This window comes from Cydia strobilella, chromosome 4 (genome assembly GCF_947568885.1).
Source record: "Cydia strobilella chromosome 4, ilCydStro3.1, whole genome shotgun sequence".
In the NCBI taxonomy this organism is placed as follows: Eukaryota; Metazoa; Arthropoda; class Insecta; order Lepidoptera; family Tortricidae; genus Cydia; species Cydia strobilella.
In genome coordinates, this window is record NC_086044.1 from 7,308,144 (window position 1) to 7,326,347 (window position 18,204).

The following is an 18,204-nucleotide window of genomic DNA, read 5'->3' on the forward strand; positions in this document are numbered from 1 at the left end:
GAAATATAATACATGGTACATACTAGACTGTCAAACAAGTTTCCTTTTGACAGGCAATGGCAACCTTAATAAAGCTAAAAATATACGGATATTGTCCTTTTAGAAATTGTTGGCGTTAAATATGACGGCGGCAGCACTCACCATAGAGTACTGTCAACCTTGTCATAAAACCCAACTTTGCAAGTCGCTATTTGGCAACTGGCGCTTATTGTTGACCATGCTCGTCTATTCCTTTAATGGGGTTGGCCGGTCGAAATATCTTACACATGGCGCCAGCGTATGTTTTATGTCTTACTAGTGTCAAATTCTTGTTTTTATTGACCGAAGCGTTAGCGAAGGCATGGCAAACTCGGGCATGTCCGGATGTTCTCCTCTACAGGCCGCAATTCTTAACCGATTCTCGTGAAATTCTGTAACTATATATTATATGATTAAATTGTTTTTTTTTTGTAGATCCAGTTTGTGGATAATTTTTTTAAATGCGGAAATTGGCATCTATGGCGCTTAAGACCATTGTGAGTTCACTGTGATAGATAACGACTCAACGAACTAGTTTTCAATTTTACATTTTCTAAGCTTAACGCGAGGTCTACAGCTCTCTTATGCCCTTTAAGCCAAATGTCAAACTAGAAACAAACCTATGCTATGCTAGTGCCATCTACCTATATACAAACCTTTGACAGTTGCCAACCCCATTGCCTGGTTCTAAGCATTGGTCTGCCTGGAAGCGTTCTTGTGCTGCCTCGCGGAGACTTTGAAGATGTTTGGGTCGATATGGTTCAGGCTGGCCTCGGACGACGATGAAGCCACTGGCTTTTCGTCTACTTTTTCCAACAGATGCGGCGCCAGCAGAAGGAACAGTTGCTGTGAATTACAAAGTAAGATTTAAAAAGTTCATGGTAGGTATTTAAGTATCTTAATGATTTTAATAACAAACCTTCCGTGAGACACAGACATATTAAATATATTAATAACGGGTAACTCGCGTATTTCCTCGATATGGAGTGAAACATGTCGAGCGTTTTTAGACTTAAAATACGTGAGTGACCCGTTATTAATATATCTTAATCCATGCCGAAATTGGGTTATTTTGGTGCCCATTTGAAAGGGATGCATTAAGGTAATATTATATTCATTGTTATCGGCCACTTGGTACTCCAGCCAGACAGCCATCGGAGTCTGGCGGCTTTCTTTTCTCCAATGATGTTCGGCTCGGACACCAGATCTCCGTCCCCGTCCGTCCACCGTCCCCGACCGACCGTCTGGACGCCCTAGGTACCGCTGGAGAGACGAAGTGCAGAAAGAACTCGGAGGCGTCGACTGGAGAGAGTAGCATGGCGGTCTTTGGTGTCGGAGGCCAAGATCCACTTCGAATCTTTGCGCCACAGCAGTAAGTAAGTATTGTTATCGAGATTTGCTGATTTAAAATAAATAAATAAAATAAAATCACTTTAATTCAGACAAAAGTCCATAGAAAAATTAGGTAAAAATAAGAGTAAAAATTAAAATACAATACAATAAAACTAAACTTATACTAATAATTGCTTCAGTCTATAGGTATGACTAGTCTCATTTGCATTATTAATAGGTTACAATCTCATTTGTATTATTAATAGGTTACAATGATTTGATACCTATACAAAGTATAATATACTACTGCAATAGGCATAACAATTTCTTTGCAACCTCCATTGTTTTTACAAGCTTCTATGTGGGGAACACCAGAGGTTCGAGGTTTTCTCATGGGACTGCAGTTATCGAAAAAAGTAGTGTCAGTTTTCTAGATGTAAAGAGCCAGCAATCAGTGTTGGCTGAACGTTAATTGTAATTAACCAGTACAAATTGAATCTCAATTTGTACTGGTTAATTGCATTAACGTTTCGGCCAACACTGCCAGCAATGCGCATGTGACCACTGGAATTACAGGTGTCCATAGGTTAAGGAAACCCGTTACAGTTGGCCGTATGCTTGTTCGCCACCGATGTAGTATAAAAACCCTACTTAATAGTTACGATAGTATTATATAATCTGTGGTTACGAGTACCCAACCGTTTTCATAACTGGACGATAATTACCTCGGCCCAGGGTATTGGTGGCAAGCCCGCGAAGGCGGCCTGCCAGCCGGGTAGGCCGAGGTGCACCAGCGCCATCCTGAAGTACTGCGTGAAGGAGTCCGCCAGCCAACCCCACGCACCAGAACGAGTGCCCAGCCACACCGACCACGAGCCTCCAGTGTACACCAGGCATACCTATTACCAGTAATAACATATACTAATCTATGGTATATAGGGCACATCATCAGTCATCATCATCATCAGATTTGATTGTGTATAGGTATTAGATTAGCTACGATATATTCGAATACCAAATCCGGGCACAAATACACGATAGCATGGCATTCGTCAGTGTACTTTATCTAATTCTGGACACGAGGTACGAATTTAGTAATAGGTTGGTTACTTCGGTTAGGAATTAGCTTAGGGGGTGGTCTGTGGCTTATTATAACCCGGTAGGTCCGTAGATTGTAGGCATTTTCAACGTAGTGGTTATATACTCTTTGGGCATTTTCATAAGTAAACTGAACGAAGTTGACTGAAGAATAGGTATGTGCCGTTAAAATTGCTTTTTACCAGATGGCAGACACGACGGCGTCTAATAGAAAGCTTTACAAAATGTGTGGCGCCCTCTAGTGGAGTAGTTATTTCAAAGCATCTTTTATGTAGGTATAACGCTGCCCTACCAAGCTTAACAGGCAATGGAAAAACAAATTGAATTTAGAATTTATTGCGCGAGAATACGGTAACCAAATTGCTCTCAGGCATTCAGACTCACCTTGCCGATTGTTCTACAAGAATCTAGTTCAAACACTTTGCTCTTGGTGTTGAGAACCGGTCGTGGCCCAGTGTTCGGACGAGTAAAAGAGAAGTCTAGTAGATCCTTCAAAGCTGGCGAAAGAATCAGTTCGTTCAAGGAGTTCACTCGAATGGAACCAACGGGCAGTACCTGATCAGCTGTAATTAATTAAATATCTTTGATTTTAGTATATACAGCGGCAAAAACATTTTGGGTTCCCTCAGTTTCCCGGTATTATTTTCCCAAATATTCGTGATGCATCTCTTTCTTTGATACTGCAAAAGAAAGTGATATATTTGCCCAAATACAACGACCAAGTGTAGTGTGCAGTCAGGGGAACCCCCGAGTACACACAAGATACTAGATAGTATAATCAAGGCTGCCGTAACTTATTTTGATTGCACTTGCTGAGCATGCAGCTTTATGGCACTGACGAAGATTATATTATGCATCAAATGGGCCTTTGGGCGGTTCAGATACGATTCTGGCTGCGCTACTGTGGGAACCGCCTTACTTACTTGCTGTTGTATGATGATTAATTGTGATGTCCTGGACATAAGCATGTAGTCTGGCAAAAAAGAGTAGAAATTAAAAAGTGGCAACACTAGTGTCGTCCCTTTCAAATCGATCTAAGGGTATGCGCGCACGAGCAACTTTTGTCTCGGCGACTATTTTGTCTCTCACATTAAGTCTATGGGTTAGTATGGAAGTGCGCACACGTAGCGACGCGACTCCCGGTCCCGGGAGACTTTTTGTCCGCGGGTTCGGAGACAAGCCCGCGACGCAACTGTCTCCTTCCCTATTGGTTTCAATGCAAGTGCGCGCACGGCGACTCTGTCGCACTTGTAAATTCGTATGTAAGTGTGACAGGGAGGCAACACGTCGAACGTGGTTCGCGGTAGGCCCTCAGAAAGTCTCCCGCTTGTCGCGTCGCTACATGCGCGCACTTTCATACTTACCCATAGGCTTGATGTGAGAGATAAACTAGTTGCGGACACAAAAGTCGCTCTCGTGCGCGCATCACGAGCAACTTAGTCGCAACTGTCGCAAGGCGATTTATTTGTCAAAAAGAGACAAATAAATCGCCTGGCGACTAAGTTGCTCGTGCGTGCATACCCTAAGAAAATCGGGACGGTGTTGCCACTTTTTAATTTCTACTCTTTTTTGCCAGACTGTAACTGCTATCATTATCTATCTTTGCTGCTATATAAAGCTATTATACCCGTTCGTCCTAGTAATCATATTAATATCTTTATTGCTATCATATTCATCAGAGTACAAGTGTTACAATAAATACATTTGTAGGTACATGACACCCTGTTAGGCATAGAGTAACTTATACTAGAGCGGTACTGTCATAGTATATAAATTTTGTAACCCCAGTAAATTCACTGCCATCTGTCGACACACTTTAAAACTAAAAATTAAGATTTATAAAAATACGATAAAATGTATTTAAATATAGATAAATGATTTTTTTTAAATCCATTAATTATCTCTAAGATTTTGACCCATGTTCTTTCACTGGTATGCGTTAAAATTGTTAAATAACAAACGAAACAGTCAACGCCATCTATACGACAGTGGGCCAAAACTAGTGGCGCCCTCTGAACGAGAATCAAATTTTCTTGATTTTCGAGGCACGTTCTTTCCTTAGACTGTAAACATCTATTACGGAGTTATATCTATCTTTGCTGTTAGGGCACTGCAATATTGCCAATATTCTTAAATCTAGTAACCCGCGCCTTTGTTTCTGCTGCTACACGTGCAAGCACTATTACTTACCTGAATACTTGTAGTGCCAAGTAAGTAAAAATCCATCACTTGAGGCATAGAAATTTCGAAGATCCTCAGGTAATGCAGCAGAATGTCTTTGCTCCCAAGTAGAGAGGGCGACGCGGTCGCAAGGAATCCGGCGTTCCACATTCACATTGCAAATTCGAGGGTCGGACTCTACAACCAATATCACTATGTCTTCATGTGCTTGAATTATTTTTAACAAAAATGTTATTATAGTTACAGTAAAACTATAGAAAATAGTGGAGCTAGCTTTAGAAACAGAAACACGTGTGTTTGACATTGACACTTGACAGTTGTATAATCTGCTTCGGCAATCTGTTCTGTTTAATAACCTACCTATACCTATTGTAGTATTATTATTAATATTATATCGATTTCTCTTTTAAACTGGTCTGTTACAGGTTACAGAGCAATTTAGTAACATGGCTAATCCAAATGCTGGCGTGTGTGTTATAAAAGAGGAATTTGTTGTTAAAAATTCCGAGAAAAATGGTGAAAATATAAATGACCCGAACTCTTGTGAGAAACGCAAATTAGACGAAACCCCCGACTGTAGCAATATAGATAATAAGAAGGCTAAAACTGGTGATAATAAGGAACAACCACAAAAAACCAGGGAAAGGAAACGGGGCCAGAATAAAGCAAGACCAAAGACCTATCAAGATGACAAACAAAATAAGCCGTGCCCTAGCATCGTTAATATAAAATCGGCGGCAGACTTACAAACTTGTAAGTATAACAATTGTAAATTTATTCACAATCCCCTGGATTACTTAAAGAGTAAACCTAAGGATTTAGGGGACCGTTGTCACCTGTTCGAACTTCGCGGTGAATGCCCGCGGGGCATTGCCTGCAGGTTTGGGTCAAGCCATCTCACGGCAGAGGGCTATAATATGGTGAATGACATTAAAGCCAAAGAATGGAAAGATGACACGAAAAATACTCTTCAAACTGAACTTCAAATATTCTTGCAAAAAAGAACCTACAATTTTGATCTTTCTGAAAAACTAGTAAAAGTTTTGGACAAAAGAAAAACAGATTCAAAACCTTCATCAGATGAGCCAAAATCAGAACAAGAAGCGATAAAGAAAGAAGACTCTAAAAGCGGGGCAATTACTGATGAAGATTTGATCAAACTTTTACCTAGAGAAAGGAAAACTATTGATTGGCAGGATAAACTATATCTCAGCCCTCTTACAACTGTTGGTAATTTGCCATTTAGGAGAATATGCAAGGAATATGGGGCAGATATAACCTGTGGAGAGATGGCTCTATGCGAGTCTCTCCTCAAAGGAATGAAACAGGAGTGGGCTCTAGTCAAAAGACATGAATCAGAGCACTTGTTTGGGGCACAAATGTGCGGAACCAATGTTTGGCAAATCACAAAAGTGGCTCAGTTACTACAAGAAAAAACAGAACTGGATTTCATAGATTTAAATCTAGGTTGTCCTATAGATTTAATTTATAAGAAAGGAGGCGGTAGTGGAATGATGCACAGGTTGCCAACTTTAGAAGCTTCAATTACCTGCGCTTCAAAGCTGTTAAGCATACCATTTACTGCAAAAATCAGGACAGGAGTTTACCAAGACAAGAAAATTGCTCATACTATTGTGCCCAAATTGGCTGAATGGGGTGCCTCCCTTATTACATTACATGGAAGGTCCAGAGAAGCCAGATACACAAGATCAGCTGACTGGGAGTATATTGAAACCTGTGCGCAAGCAGCTAACCCTTGCCCTGTCTTTGGCAATGGTGATATCATGAGCTATGAGGATTATGTTCAAAGAAAAGAAATAGCTCCTACAGTTAAAGGTGTAATGATTGGACGAGGAGCTCTGATCAAACCTTGGCTCTTCACTGAGATTAAAGAACAAAAACTCTGGGATATCAGCAGTAGTGAAAGATTTGACATTATAAAGAAATATACAAACTATGGCCTTGAACACTGGGGCTCAGATACCCAGGGTGTAGAAAACACACGGAGATTCCTACTCGAGTGGCTATCATTTTTGTACCGCTATGTGCCAGTAGGCCTTCTTGAAAGACCGCCACAAAAAATAAATGAGCGTCCTCCCACATATTTTGGTAGAAATGACTTGGAAACCCTAATGGCCTCTGGAAACTGCCAAGATTGGATCAAGATTAGTGAAATGCTTTTAGGGCCTGTACCTGATGGGTTCCATTTCCTACCGAAGCATAAAACTAATTCTTATTAGGTACTATTATTGTTTAGCCTACAATGCCTACATACAAATAAATATATGTTTTCATAATACGTTGGAGGTTTCTTTACTGACCTAAAAGTTTAGTTACACCCAAAGTAATATTTTCATAAAAAGAATCTTCTGAGACTAGATCCACACAAAAACTCATTTTGTTACAAATTGAGTAACTGTAATTATGATCTATTTCGAACAATACATTGTATTTACAGAGTGAATGAAATGAGCATGACTAGGTGCTGTCAACAAAATAATAACCATAGAAACACCCCATTCTCAGTGGACCACTTTGGTTCCTTAAAATCGGACCTAGCTGGAGATAGTCAAAACGTAAATACTTTATTTATTACTTCAATTACAACACCCTAATCTTTATCGCCAGGATAAAATAGGTATTATACTTAGCGTTAGCCAAAACTATGAGCGTGATGAATAAAATAAAACTGATAAAATAATGGGTCGGGACGGGATTATACTCTTTGGGGTGGACAGGTTCATAAAGCAGCAGAAAAAGTAAAAACGAATGTTCCCTTTCCATATATTCCACTCCACTTCTCTTTCCGCACACTATGAGTAAGGCCTCATGTACGAGCGCTTTTTCAAGGCACGTTAAAAAAGCGCTCGTGCATATGAGGCCTAAATATCCTGATGTGATAACTCAGTGTGATAATAGTACTTTCAATAGATGGCGCTGGTGACTACATATGTGCGAGATAGTGGCGGTCTTGGTTCAAAAAATAAGCTGAGAAGCCTGCTTCCAAAGAATACTATTTATGTCTGTAAATTACGTACGTAAATCCCGCCATCCACTCAAGTGTCCATGAAACCCCAGGCCATGTATCCTTTTATCTGCATGACTCCCTCATCCAGCAGACCAGAAGGTCGTTCAGCATGGCTCTGTAGTAACGGATGCTTATAGATCATGTGCGTTTGGGCCGTGTTCTAATTTTCTCCTGAAGCTTTCCTTCCGCATAAAAGGAACCAGGTGCAGCATGGATCATCTGTATGTCTGTTTTCTTAGTACATTTTGAGAACTTGTTACACCATTACTTTCTCAGAACTACAAATTTCTTTGTAATACTGACTGTGGAACCCTACACTGACTGAGCATAGTCCGACATGCACATGGCCATCGAAAATACACATCTGAGGTTTACACCGTTTCATGAATCTAGTATAACTGGATCGGGCGTGAGGGGTGGGGGGAAATGACCGAACGGAAGTCTTATGTATCTTTCGGTAGGAGTAGCAGAGAAAGCGCTGTTATTGTTTGTCCTTGCCACAGTCTCACTTTTTTTTTTAATTACCCACCGTAAATTTACTATGGTTTATGTTGGGCTACAAATCTACTCGACCATCATATTGTCGCATGTCCTGTCCCTCACGGGCGCACGCGTATAGCATCACCGTTTACACATTAAAACCTGGCAACACTGCTTTTTGTGTCACTGTCAGATTGTCACATCACATCTGTCAGTGGCTCATATCAGTACAGACAGCATCATTAGTTTGTTATTATTATTAATTTTATATTATATATCATGTTTCGAAATTTCAATTCTTAGGTCCTGAGATAAGTTTTTTGATTCAGTGCAATTCCCAAATAAGTACTGACGTCGTTTATAGCCATGGGAAGGGGAAAGGCAATAAGTAATGAAGTGCGTAATGTGTTATACAAAGTTTTGACTTACTTTGAAATGGAGAAAAGAAACAAATATATTTTACTACCATTACATCGAGCCTTGAAACGCACTGCTATAGCTACAGGCGTACCGGAGCGCACAATCAGAAGTATAAAAAAAGAAGCCATGAGAATCAAAGCAGCTGCATTAGTTGATGGATCTTCAGACACAGACACAATTAATTTTACAACAATAACTCGAAAACGAAAAAGCCCTAAAAAGAGATTAGATATAGATGATAGTATGATAGAAGGAATAAGAAAAATTATACACAGATATCAAGCCGAGAATAAAGAAGTGTTAACTGTAAAAAAAATCTTAATTGCTGCCAAGAATGAGTACAATTTTCCAGGACAAATCGACACATTGCGTAGACTTTTAAAAGATAAACTCGGTTGCAAGTTCAAAAAATGTGATAATGGGCGCTGGGAACTCATAATAGGCAAGCCCCAAGATCTTGGACAGGATATGCGGGTATCCAATAAACCTTCAGGGGATTTTGGCCACATGTTGGTACCTGGGCAGCCAGTAAGCTTCAATATAGCGTTAACATAGTGTAGATATTAGACTTATATTGACCGGGATATAGACCGTGATTACCTTTTGTATTATTCACGGTCTATATCCCGGTCAATATAAGTCTAGTAAAACTAACCGTGAATCATTCAAAACTCTAAGTGTAGATATTGTTTTAAAAATAAAAATTACTTAAGAAATGTTGAATTATTGGATTTCATTTATTCAATTTTAATTCATACCATCCCAGATAACTTTCACACAAGTCCAGGACCCAAAAATATGTTATTTGACGTTAATTGATATAATTTTACAGCATTACAGCTAAGGGGCGCCAATGCGCTGTAAAATTAAGTCATAAATATCTGGGAGACCGAGCTTTGCTCGGAAAACATAAAAAAAATTGGCTGTTTCACATTTTGGCTGGTCCATTTTCTATGGGTGGGTAATTTTTTTTCGCGATTTCGTGCTTGGTCCCATAGTAAAAGTTGCTCAGTATAATCCCAAAACCTCTCTGAAAGCAGGAATGCACTAATTTTTTAGCCACCCAGTATAGGTACGTAGGTACCTACTTTTATGCACTTCAATCATTGAACTTGAAGTCTAAAGATATGCGCCCAAAAAATGAATTACTGCTATCAGGCACTAATAAAATTCTGAATACCATTACTGAAAGTCAGCAGCAGAAGTTGCTAAGCGGGTGAGGTGTTCAAAAGCTTGACGCGCTCTTTATTCTCTTAATAAGTTTTTGGCAAAAAATTCATTTTTGGTATAAGCTTTTATTGCTGCTGACGATCGAGACAATTCTAAAAACCCCAAACACAATTAGGTTGCGTTGTTTTATCACAGAGTTCCTATGACCACCTGTCTCCATCATCAGGTCAGCTCGATGGTATGTATGCAAACTATCAGCTTCATCGGAAACCGGGAAGCAAATATAACTTGCAAGATTTGACCCATACAAACATAGTTACCATAGAGCGGTACTGTCATAGTAAATTTTGTAACCCCAGTAAATTCACTGCCATCTGTCGACACACTTTAAAAATGAAGATTTATAAAAATACGACAAAATGTATTTAAATATGGATAAATGATTTTTTTTATTTGCATTAATTATTTTTATGATTTGGACCCATGTTCTTTCACTGATATGCGTTTAAATTGTTAAATAACAAACGAAACCGTCAACGCCATCTATACGACAGTAAGCCAAAGCTAGTAGCGCCCTCTGAACGAGAATCAAATTTTCTTGATTTTCGAGGCACGTTTTTTCCTTAGACTGTATCCATCTATTACGGAGTTATATCTATCTGATAGTTACATACTTACTTACATAGGTATTACATTGCGAGTTAATAAAAAGCTTGTAAAAATATAGTCGCGTCAAGATCATTTTGAACACCTCGTCCGCAAATATTGCTGTGTTCAGTCAGCACTAGAAAAAGTTAAGTAGGCCAAGCATACAAAATGATATGTACTTTAATCCCCCTAACAAAAATGTGCTAACCCTTATTCAGCCATAGTACAATTTATTGACCACATACACGCCAGTAAATTTCAACTTTTCAGCATTCCGATTTAGTTCAAATTAGATTGGCCTTTCGGGAAATGTGACTTGTCTTCAAATGAATCATTAACCCAAAGAGTAAAGTAAGTATAAAAGGTACATTAACCTTTTCGACGCCGCGCGCCCGTGTCAAACACAAAAGCTGACACTCAGGCGCCACGTCACCGAAGTGTCAAAACTGAAATTGAACTTCATGTATAATGCACGTAGGTCTATGTTGCTCTGTGGTCTATTAATCGGTCTTTGGCGTTGAACCTACAGTACGTAGTGCGTATATATCGGTGATGGGCGTAAGGTTGACCGGTCGAAGTATTTAGCAGATGGCGCCAGCATAGCTTGCCCTGTCAATCTAGAATTGTCTTTTTTTTTAAATGGAATCCTATGAGATTTGGCTTAAAGGGCCATCCACCTTTAAGCCAAATCTCATAGGAAAACGGGTAAGCTATGACGGCGCCATCCATGCATACCTTTGACAGTTGCCAACCCCATTGGAACATATTTGGATTTTTTGGCAAAACCTTGTAGATTGGTGGGGCCTGGAAAAGGGTTAAGATATTTTACCTAGCCCGCCAGCAACTTCTATTGTTGACTGTTCATTAATTGGGGCATTTTCTATGAAAAGGGACCTTATTGTCGATGGCACTTAGGCCTTTGCTTACGCCGCACACCGTCGCGCGGTATATTATTTATATCGGAGCATCGTTTATAATGGCGCAAGCGCCATCGACAATAAGGTCCCTTTTTTATAGAAAATACCACAATTAATATGATACAAACATAAAAACAACAATTTGAAGTGCAAATTTATTTACGCTCACGTAATTATACAGAGATATAATAAAAAAATGGAATTACAGGATTTATTAATGACTTAGCCTAAGATATAAAGCCATTATTTTATAAGACCATACATAATGTATGTACACTACAAACTGTATACCTAATCCGTTAAGAGATGATTAGAACACGATGAGCTTCACTTGTATGCAGTGTGCTCTCTTCGTTCACATTTTAATGTACTTGTCCGCTTTTTAACAAACAAATCAAATTTTCTCACAATCACAACATACAATTCCGCCACTACACGCATTCCAAATTAAATAGCGTATTACAAATAATTATGTATTCGAGCAATGACCAACTATTTTTTGTACAAAAACTATTAAAATCCTTGCAACCCAGTAAAAACTCTTTTATTACACTACGAAACTTTGCTTACGAAATTATTTTTTCATAGCCAACACGTGGTAAAAAAATAACCAAATACTTAATGTAAAAAAAAAGGTTTTTTTTTACAAATTTTGTAATAAAAATTAGAAATCACTAACATGTCTGTACCTTAGGCAATGGGATTGCAAATGATTACAAGGTATCGAAAAGCCCCACAAAAGAACCCATCTATACCTTATTCAGTATGACATACTAAATCTAATTTTTAACCTAGACTAATTGAAGTGATGTTTCTCAATAAGATTCTTAAACACAGGTATTCTTTTGTCAAACATATTATTGAAGCTTGCTTTAAATACTGGTATTGAGAAAAGTAATCCCTAATACATACAATACATGGAATGGAATACTACAAATATAGTGAAATGTTTACATAATTATTTTTTGTTCTCATTTTAGTGATAAGTACTACTTATATTTAAATTAGGATTTGCAAAAAAGAAAATATACGGAAAGCGTAACTGCACTATGTCACTGAAAGATTCAGTCAATATTACTCCTATGTAGAGGTTTGGCCGCATTCTATCTTCTTCTGCGACGTCGCGAATCCCCATTGTGTCCGTTTTCTGTAATAAAATATCAATTAGTATAAAACAATAGCATAAAAATATTGAAGATACAAGCACCAAGTTTACAATTATTAGAGGTGTTGAATGATGTACCAACCATAAAACTTTCATGATTATGAATAAAAGAGTGAATTGCAAAAATAGTGTATTTTCCACAATCAGAAATGTCCTCAACATTAAAATATCTGTAAAAAACCCACCTGTGTTACGCTATTTCACGCGTTTGAAGGAAGAATATGAATGAATGCGTTCATTATTACTTCTTAAAAACTTTAAACCTACGCCGGTGCAAACGCACGTGTCGTCAGCTATATTGGCTTTCGCAAGCAATGGTGAGACAATGTGTGTTTTAGTAGTTTGTCGCAAAAAAATTGGAAATTTAAGCTAACCGTTTTCTACTACTGTTTTCCCATTGTTCTATAAATAAGTTACTTGGCTATTCGGCATGGTATTTGCGGATTCCTGAATTCGACGCCACCTTTTATCTTACACGCGGTAAAATATACTGCGGCGTCGATTTTGGCTTCCTTTGTGTGATGTAACACGAAAAAAATCATCAATCAAATCATTTTTGTGAATATTCCATTGTGTTACCTACACTTTTTTTGTAATTCACTCAAATAGCACTAGTGTCGAGTCGAGAACAACGCATCTCTGCGAGGTCAACAATAATATTATACTTATAGTTGGCACATCAAGAAAATAGTGATTGTTACGCATGGAGGTGAGTTTGCATTTGGTTTGAAGGTAACAAACCTCAAGAATTTCACCGTCGTTGGCGATTCCTCTGGCGGTCATTGTTGTACCCCATGGAGCCACAGCCACCAGCCTGCGCATTGCCTGGACCATTTTGATTTGGAAACATACCAAAACCTTGCGGTCTGCCCGGGCCCATGTCTTGTGGGCCGTAACCATTATTGTATGGAGCTCCATTATACTGATTAGAATCATTCTGGTACTGTTCGTTTTGTTGTCTCTTGTTGGATTTTTGTCCATAGGACCCAAACGCTGTAAAGTTAGCCTGTGGCCCGACGATCGCTCCGCCATTCTGAGGAAGCATGCGCGGCAGCAGGCTCCCATGGGGTACGTCGGGACCGCCAGAGGGATACCCGTAGCCGGGGGTGGACCCGGGGCCCCCGCCGAGGCCACCGGATCCCAAGGGCTCGGCATTGTCCGAACCGAGACCGCCGCCACCCGAAGTTTCGTTAAAATCGTTGCTATCGCGTCCTCTTCCGCGTCGGCGGGGCCGGTCGCGGCCGCCGCGGGCGCGCGGCCCGCCACCGCCGTCGGAGCCGAGGCCCCCGCCAGAGCCCAGGCCGCCGCGAGGGTCGGCGCCGAGGCCGCAGCGGGGGTCGGCGCCGAGGCCGCCACGGGGGTCGGCGCCCAGGCCGCCGCGGGGGTCGGCGCCGAGACCGCCGCGGGGGTCGGCACCGAGGCCGCCGCGGGGGTCAGCGCCCAGGCCTCCGCGAGGGTCAGCTCCGAGACCACCGCGCGAGGCTCCCTGGTCCGAGCCGCCGAGCCCGCCTTTGCGAGGTCCTCGCTTCCTGGAATCTGGCTCGAGGTTGCTCTCTCCCGAGCCGTGTGGTCCGTAATTAAAGTTGTCGTAAGCGTTGCCTGCCGACGGGGCGGAGGACGGGGGAGGGGGAGGGGGCGGCGGGGGCGGATGGCCCCAGCCGCCGGGGACCATGGCGCCGGCGCCGGGGGGAAACGATGGCATCATTACACCGTACTGGTCGGCTGGGAAAAAGGGAGGCATGACAAACCCTTGGCCGTTCATGGGGGGCATACACATGTTCATAGGATTCAGGCCCATTAGTGGTGGCACTTGATTCAGAGGGGGCGCCTGCATCTGTTGCAAGTAATTTGAGTTGTCATTATTTACATTCCTAACTTCATTATTAGTTCGAGGCACGTCCTTGCGAACGGGAGGCGTCGCTGAGCCTTTTCCATTGGGTTGGTCAGCAGGGTTTGCCGACAACTGGGGACCGATAATGGGAGTCGGAAGGAGAGGTTTCGGCGTCGGCAGCAGAGCTTGGGGTGCGGCCTGCGGCCCGGCAGTAGGAGCATCCTTGTGTGGGCTGCACTTGCCTGAGCGGGAGCGGGTACGCGAGCGCGAGCGGGAACGTGAACGGCTTCTGGATGATCTTGAGGACTTGCTTCGCGAAGAACGGGACGAGCTGTGGCGGCGGCGGCGGCGATCGCGGGAGCGCGAGCGAGAGCGGCGGCGGCGGTCGCGAGAGCGGGACCGAGAACGGGTGCGTGAGCGACGCCCGCCGCGGCGATATCTGCCGCCACGGCCGCGGTGGCCTGCACAAACATTTACACGAGTTATAATATATTTAAAGACAACTAAATATAATGACTATGACTTATACATATGTATATTCAAACAATCTACTTACGTCTGCCACCCCCACCCCCGCGTTCGGCTAATTCCTGCAGCTTGGGATTAACGACTTGTTTGGCTTCCTTCAACACAGACACGAGATCGGCCGCCTTAGCTGCATTTGAGGGAGTGAAGAACGTGTAAGCTGTTCCGGTCTTATTCGTACGCCCTGTCCTTCCGATGCGATGGACGTAGTCTTCAGAATTGCTGGGATAATCAAAGTTTATGACGAATTTAACATCATCCACATCTGTTAAAACAAAGGAAACATATGTTAATAATAATACCCCAAGAAAATTCCCATTTCCAAAGAACGGGTTTTTTTTAAAAGTGTTACATACCTAAGCCGCGAGCAGCTACATCCGTAGCTACTAAAATAGGAGCTTTACCACTTCGAAAATCTGTAAAAAATTGTTTGTATTATTAGTACAAGACTCTAAGTATGCTCCGTATGCAAGCTCAGTGTAGCGTGCATTTGCACTTCTGACATTCCTTTCTTCAACTCTTTCTTTCATTCACAACTGCACTTAGCAAGCATACGGAGTTCACCTATGAAATCCAAGTAAGACCTATTATGTATACATTACCCAAGCCTGCAGCCTGTAGTTAAATCTTTTGTAGAAAGTGGTTTCAATTAATGGTATACAAATTGCCTTGAATGTTTCACTCGAAGTATGCCTCTAGAACATCTGTTCCTTTTTCCATATGCTCTGCCCTCTTTTCCATAATGAATTTGAATGTATAAACAGTAAATAAGGTAAGGGACAAAATAATAAGTAAGGAAAATAATAGGCAAACAGATTTATAAATCATGTTGCAGATTACTTCAAAAAAATATAGAGACCACAGGTACGTTAAATGCCAGTCAGGGTTGCAGATTTTACTGGGTATAACATTCCATAACTTCTCGAATAAACTTACTAATTGTACTGTCTCCTCGGTATATCATAAGACAATACACGCAAAAGAATAATCGAGAACGAATGGCGTGACCGGCGGCGAGCGAGCCGAACGGCTCGACGAGGCACTAGGGCGCCAGACGGCTGTCGCCGCCAGCCGTGAGCCGACACGTCGGGTCGCCGCACGAGAGCGGCGCGGCCGACGAGCCTCGCCGGACGCTCGAGAAGCGGCTCAGACTGGCCGCGGCACCGCGGCGCGGCAGTGCAGTGCGAGGGTGGCAGAGTTACTGCTCAGGGCTAGCTACTAGCCCCGACAACTAGCGGCGGCGCGGCCCGGCGTGCCGCGGGGGTCGCGGGGCCGCCCGAGTCGCCGCGCGGCCGCATCGCCCCAGCCTGCACATGCAGACACGAGTCAGATACAGAGCGCTTCACACACAGCCTGCGCTGCCCCACTCCCACACCGCCCTGCGGCAGCGATGCCACGGCGATCGCCTGAGAATCTCAATCCGACACCGCTTCTCGAATCCATGTTATTTTTTTATTATAATTAGTATTGGGCGAATTTTTAGTGCAAATCATTCTATTTAATAGATTTTATGTAATAAATATGAAATCTCAATACAATCTGTTGATATAATAATAAAACAAAAGGTAATCAATATTCATTTATGCATAATACCTTGTTCACATCTTACCTTGCAGTACCCAGTCTCTTTCGCTCTGAGATTTGTCACCATGAATGCAGACTGCAGGCCACCTGCATTAAGAAAAAACACAGTTAAGTGTTTCATATGAACAACAACACACAATCTACTATTTCATATAAACTAAAAAAATTGAGAATAGTTAACTTACCCATCACGCTTCATTTTTCGGGTTATGTCATCTACCCTGCGCTTAGTCTCAATAAATATAATAGTTTTGTTTTCTTTCTCTGCCATTATCTCTTTGAGGAGAGTGCTCAGTTTTGTCTCTTTTTCATACTCCATGCAGACATCAATAATTTGAAGAATATTGTGATTAGCTGCCAATGACAAGGAACCCACATTGATCTGTAGGTAATCTTTCAAAAATTCTGATGCCAAACTTTGTACTTCCTTAGGCCACGTTGCAGACCACATGAGGGTTTGTCTGTCAGGTCTGATTTGTTCAATGATTTTCCGGATTTGGGGTTCAAAACCCATGTCCAACATTCTGTCAGCCTCATCAAGTACTAAATATGTTGTGCGTTTTAGATTAGTTCTTCCACTTTCCAGGAAATCAAGCAAACGGCCAGGAGTTGCAATTACTATTTCCACACCTGCATCCAAATCTCTTGCTTGAGGGCCCTTGGGAGCACCACCAAATAGACAAGTGTTATGAATTTTAGAAGTGTTTGCAAATTTGTCACACACTTCTTGAATTTGTTGTGCTAATTCTCTGGTAGGAGCCAATACAAGAGCAATGGGGCCATCACCTCGGCTAGATTTTGGCTGATTATTGATGTGTACTATTGCCGGTAAAATATATGACAGAGTTTTTCCAGAGCCAGTTGAAGCAATGCCGACCATGTCATAACCACTGAGAGCAATGGGCCAGCCTTGTGCCTGAATGGGTGTTGGTCTTGAAAAGCCCATTTTATCTATTTCATCCATCACATAATCCGGGAAACTTGCCTCATCAAAGGTTAGTGTCGGTTTCGGGATGTTGCGGCCTTTTAATGTAATCTCATTTTCGCTCCTCCATGCTTCTACTTCTGAATCGGATCTGCTCTCCACATCTGCGTGTGGAACATAAAAATCTTTTTTGAAAGGTTTAAGTCTGTTCAAGTCCCATTTTGGTTTACGCAAAGTAGCGCCCGGGTTGTTACGGCGTCCGCCGCCACCGCCGCCTCCGCCATAACCGCCACCTCCACCGTAACCGCCGCCGCCGCCGCCGCCGCCGCCCGATCCAAGCCCATAGCGAGGACTGCGACTGCGGCTTCGACTCCTACTCCGGCTTCGGCTACGTCGCCTATCACGACTACGATCCCTAAAAATCATTATAAAACATTTTAAGCAAAAGTTGTACATGACGCATTCAATTAATAAAATTAGCATAAAAACGTGCCCTTACCTTCCTCGTCCCATAGTACTTCTTGAAACTAATACACTTCACTAGTAATATTAATTATTACACACTATATTTATTTTATCTCAAAAAGTCAAAAATTACCACAAAATATATACAATTTTATGGCCACAATCCATCCACAATTTCCGACTCTCGAAAGAAACAAGATGGCCGCAGTACGCAGTAGGTAGCGGTAGCGGTGAAGGGTGAAGGGTGAAGCCGCACAACGCGCTGTAACCACAGACTGCATAGAGTCGTGAATGAATGAATGAAACAAGATCGAGATACACGAGAGAAATTTAAACAAAATTAAAAATAATTATGAATTGTAGTTTCTAGCCGTTTAACCAGCCTTATAATTATTGCGTTTTTACAAAAGTTTTAAA

General features: G+C 41.7%; 3 protein-coding genes across 3 annotated transcripts; 1 reads left to right on the forward strand and 2 right to left on the reverse strand.

Moving 5' to 3' along the window:
- Positions 1–671: 671 nt before the first annotated feature.
- On the reverse strand, positions 672–7,096 carry LOC134740547 (tubulin polyglutamylase complex subunit 2). The gene is made up of 5 exons (XM_063673062.1): positions 6,951–7,096; positions 4,639–4,806; positions 2,833–3,011; positions 2,076–2,249; positions 672–864 (listed from the first exon to the last, which is right to left on the reverse strand). Exons 1-5 carry the CDS (start codon positions 7,024–7,026, stop codon positions 706–708), a joined length of 756 nt encoding a protein of 251 aa, XP_063529132.1. The 5' UTR covers positions 7,027–7,096; the 3' UTR covers positions 672–705.
- On the forward strand, positions 4,961–6,920 carry LOC134740546 (tRNA-dihydrouridine(47) synthase [NAD(P)(+)]-like). Its single transcript, XM_063673061.1, has one exon. The coding sequence runs from the start codon at positions 5,076–5,078 to the stop codon at positions 6,867–6,869; it is 1,794 nt and encodes a 597-aa protein (XP_063529131.1). The 5' UTR covers positions 4,961–5,075; the 3' UTR covers positions 6,870–6,920.
- A 4,344-nt stretch (positions 7,097–11,440) lies between the features above and the next one.
- Positions 11,441–17,981, reverse strand: LOC134740548 (uncharacterized). Its single transcript, XM_063673063.1, has 7 exons — positions 17,822–17,981; positions 16,583–17,737; positions 16,423–16,484; positions 15,170–15,229; positions 14,845–15,078; positions 13,199–14,749; positions 11,441–12,439 (listed from the first exon to the last, which is right to left on the reverse strand). Exons 1-6 carry the CDS (start codon positions 17,833–17,835, stop codon positions 13,209–13,211), a joined length of 3,066 nt encoding a protein of 1,021 aa, XP_063529133.1. The 5' UTR covers positions 17,836–17,981; the 3' UTR covers positions 11,441–12,439; positions 13,199–13,208.
- Positions 17,982–18,204: the final 223 nt, after the last annotated feature.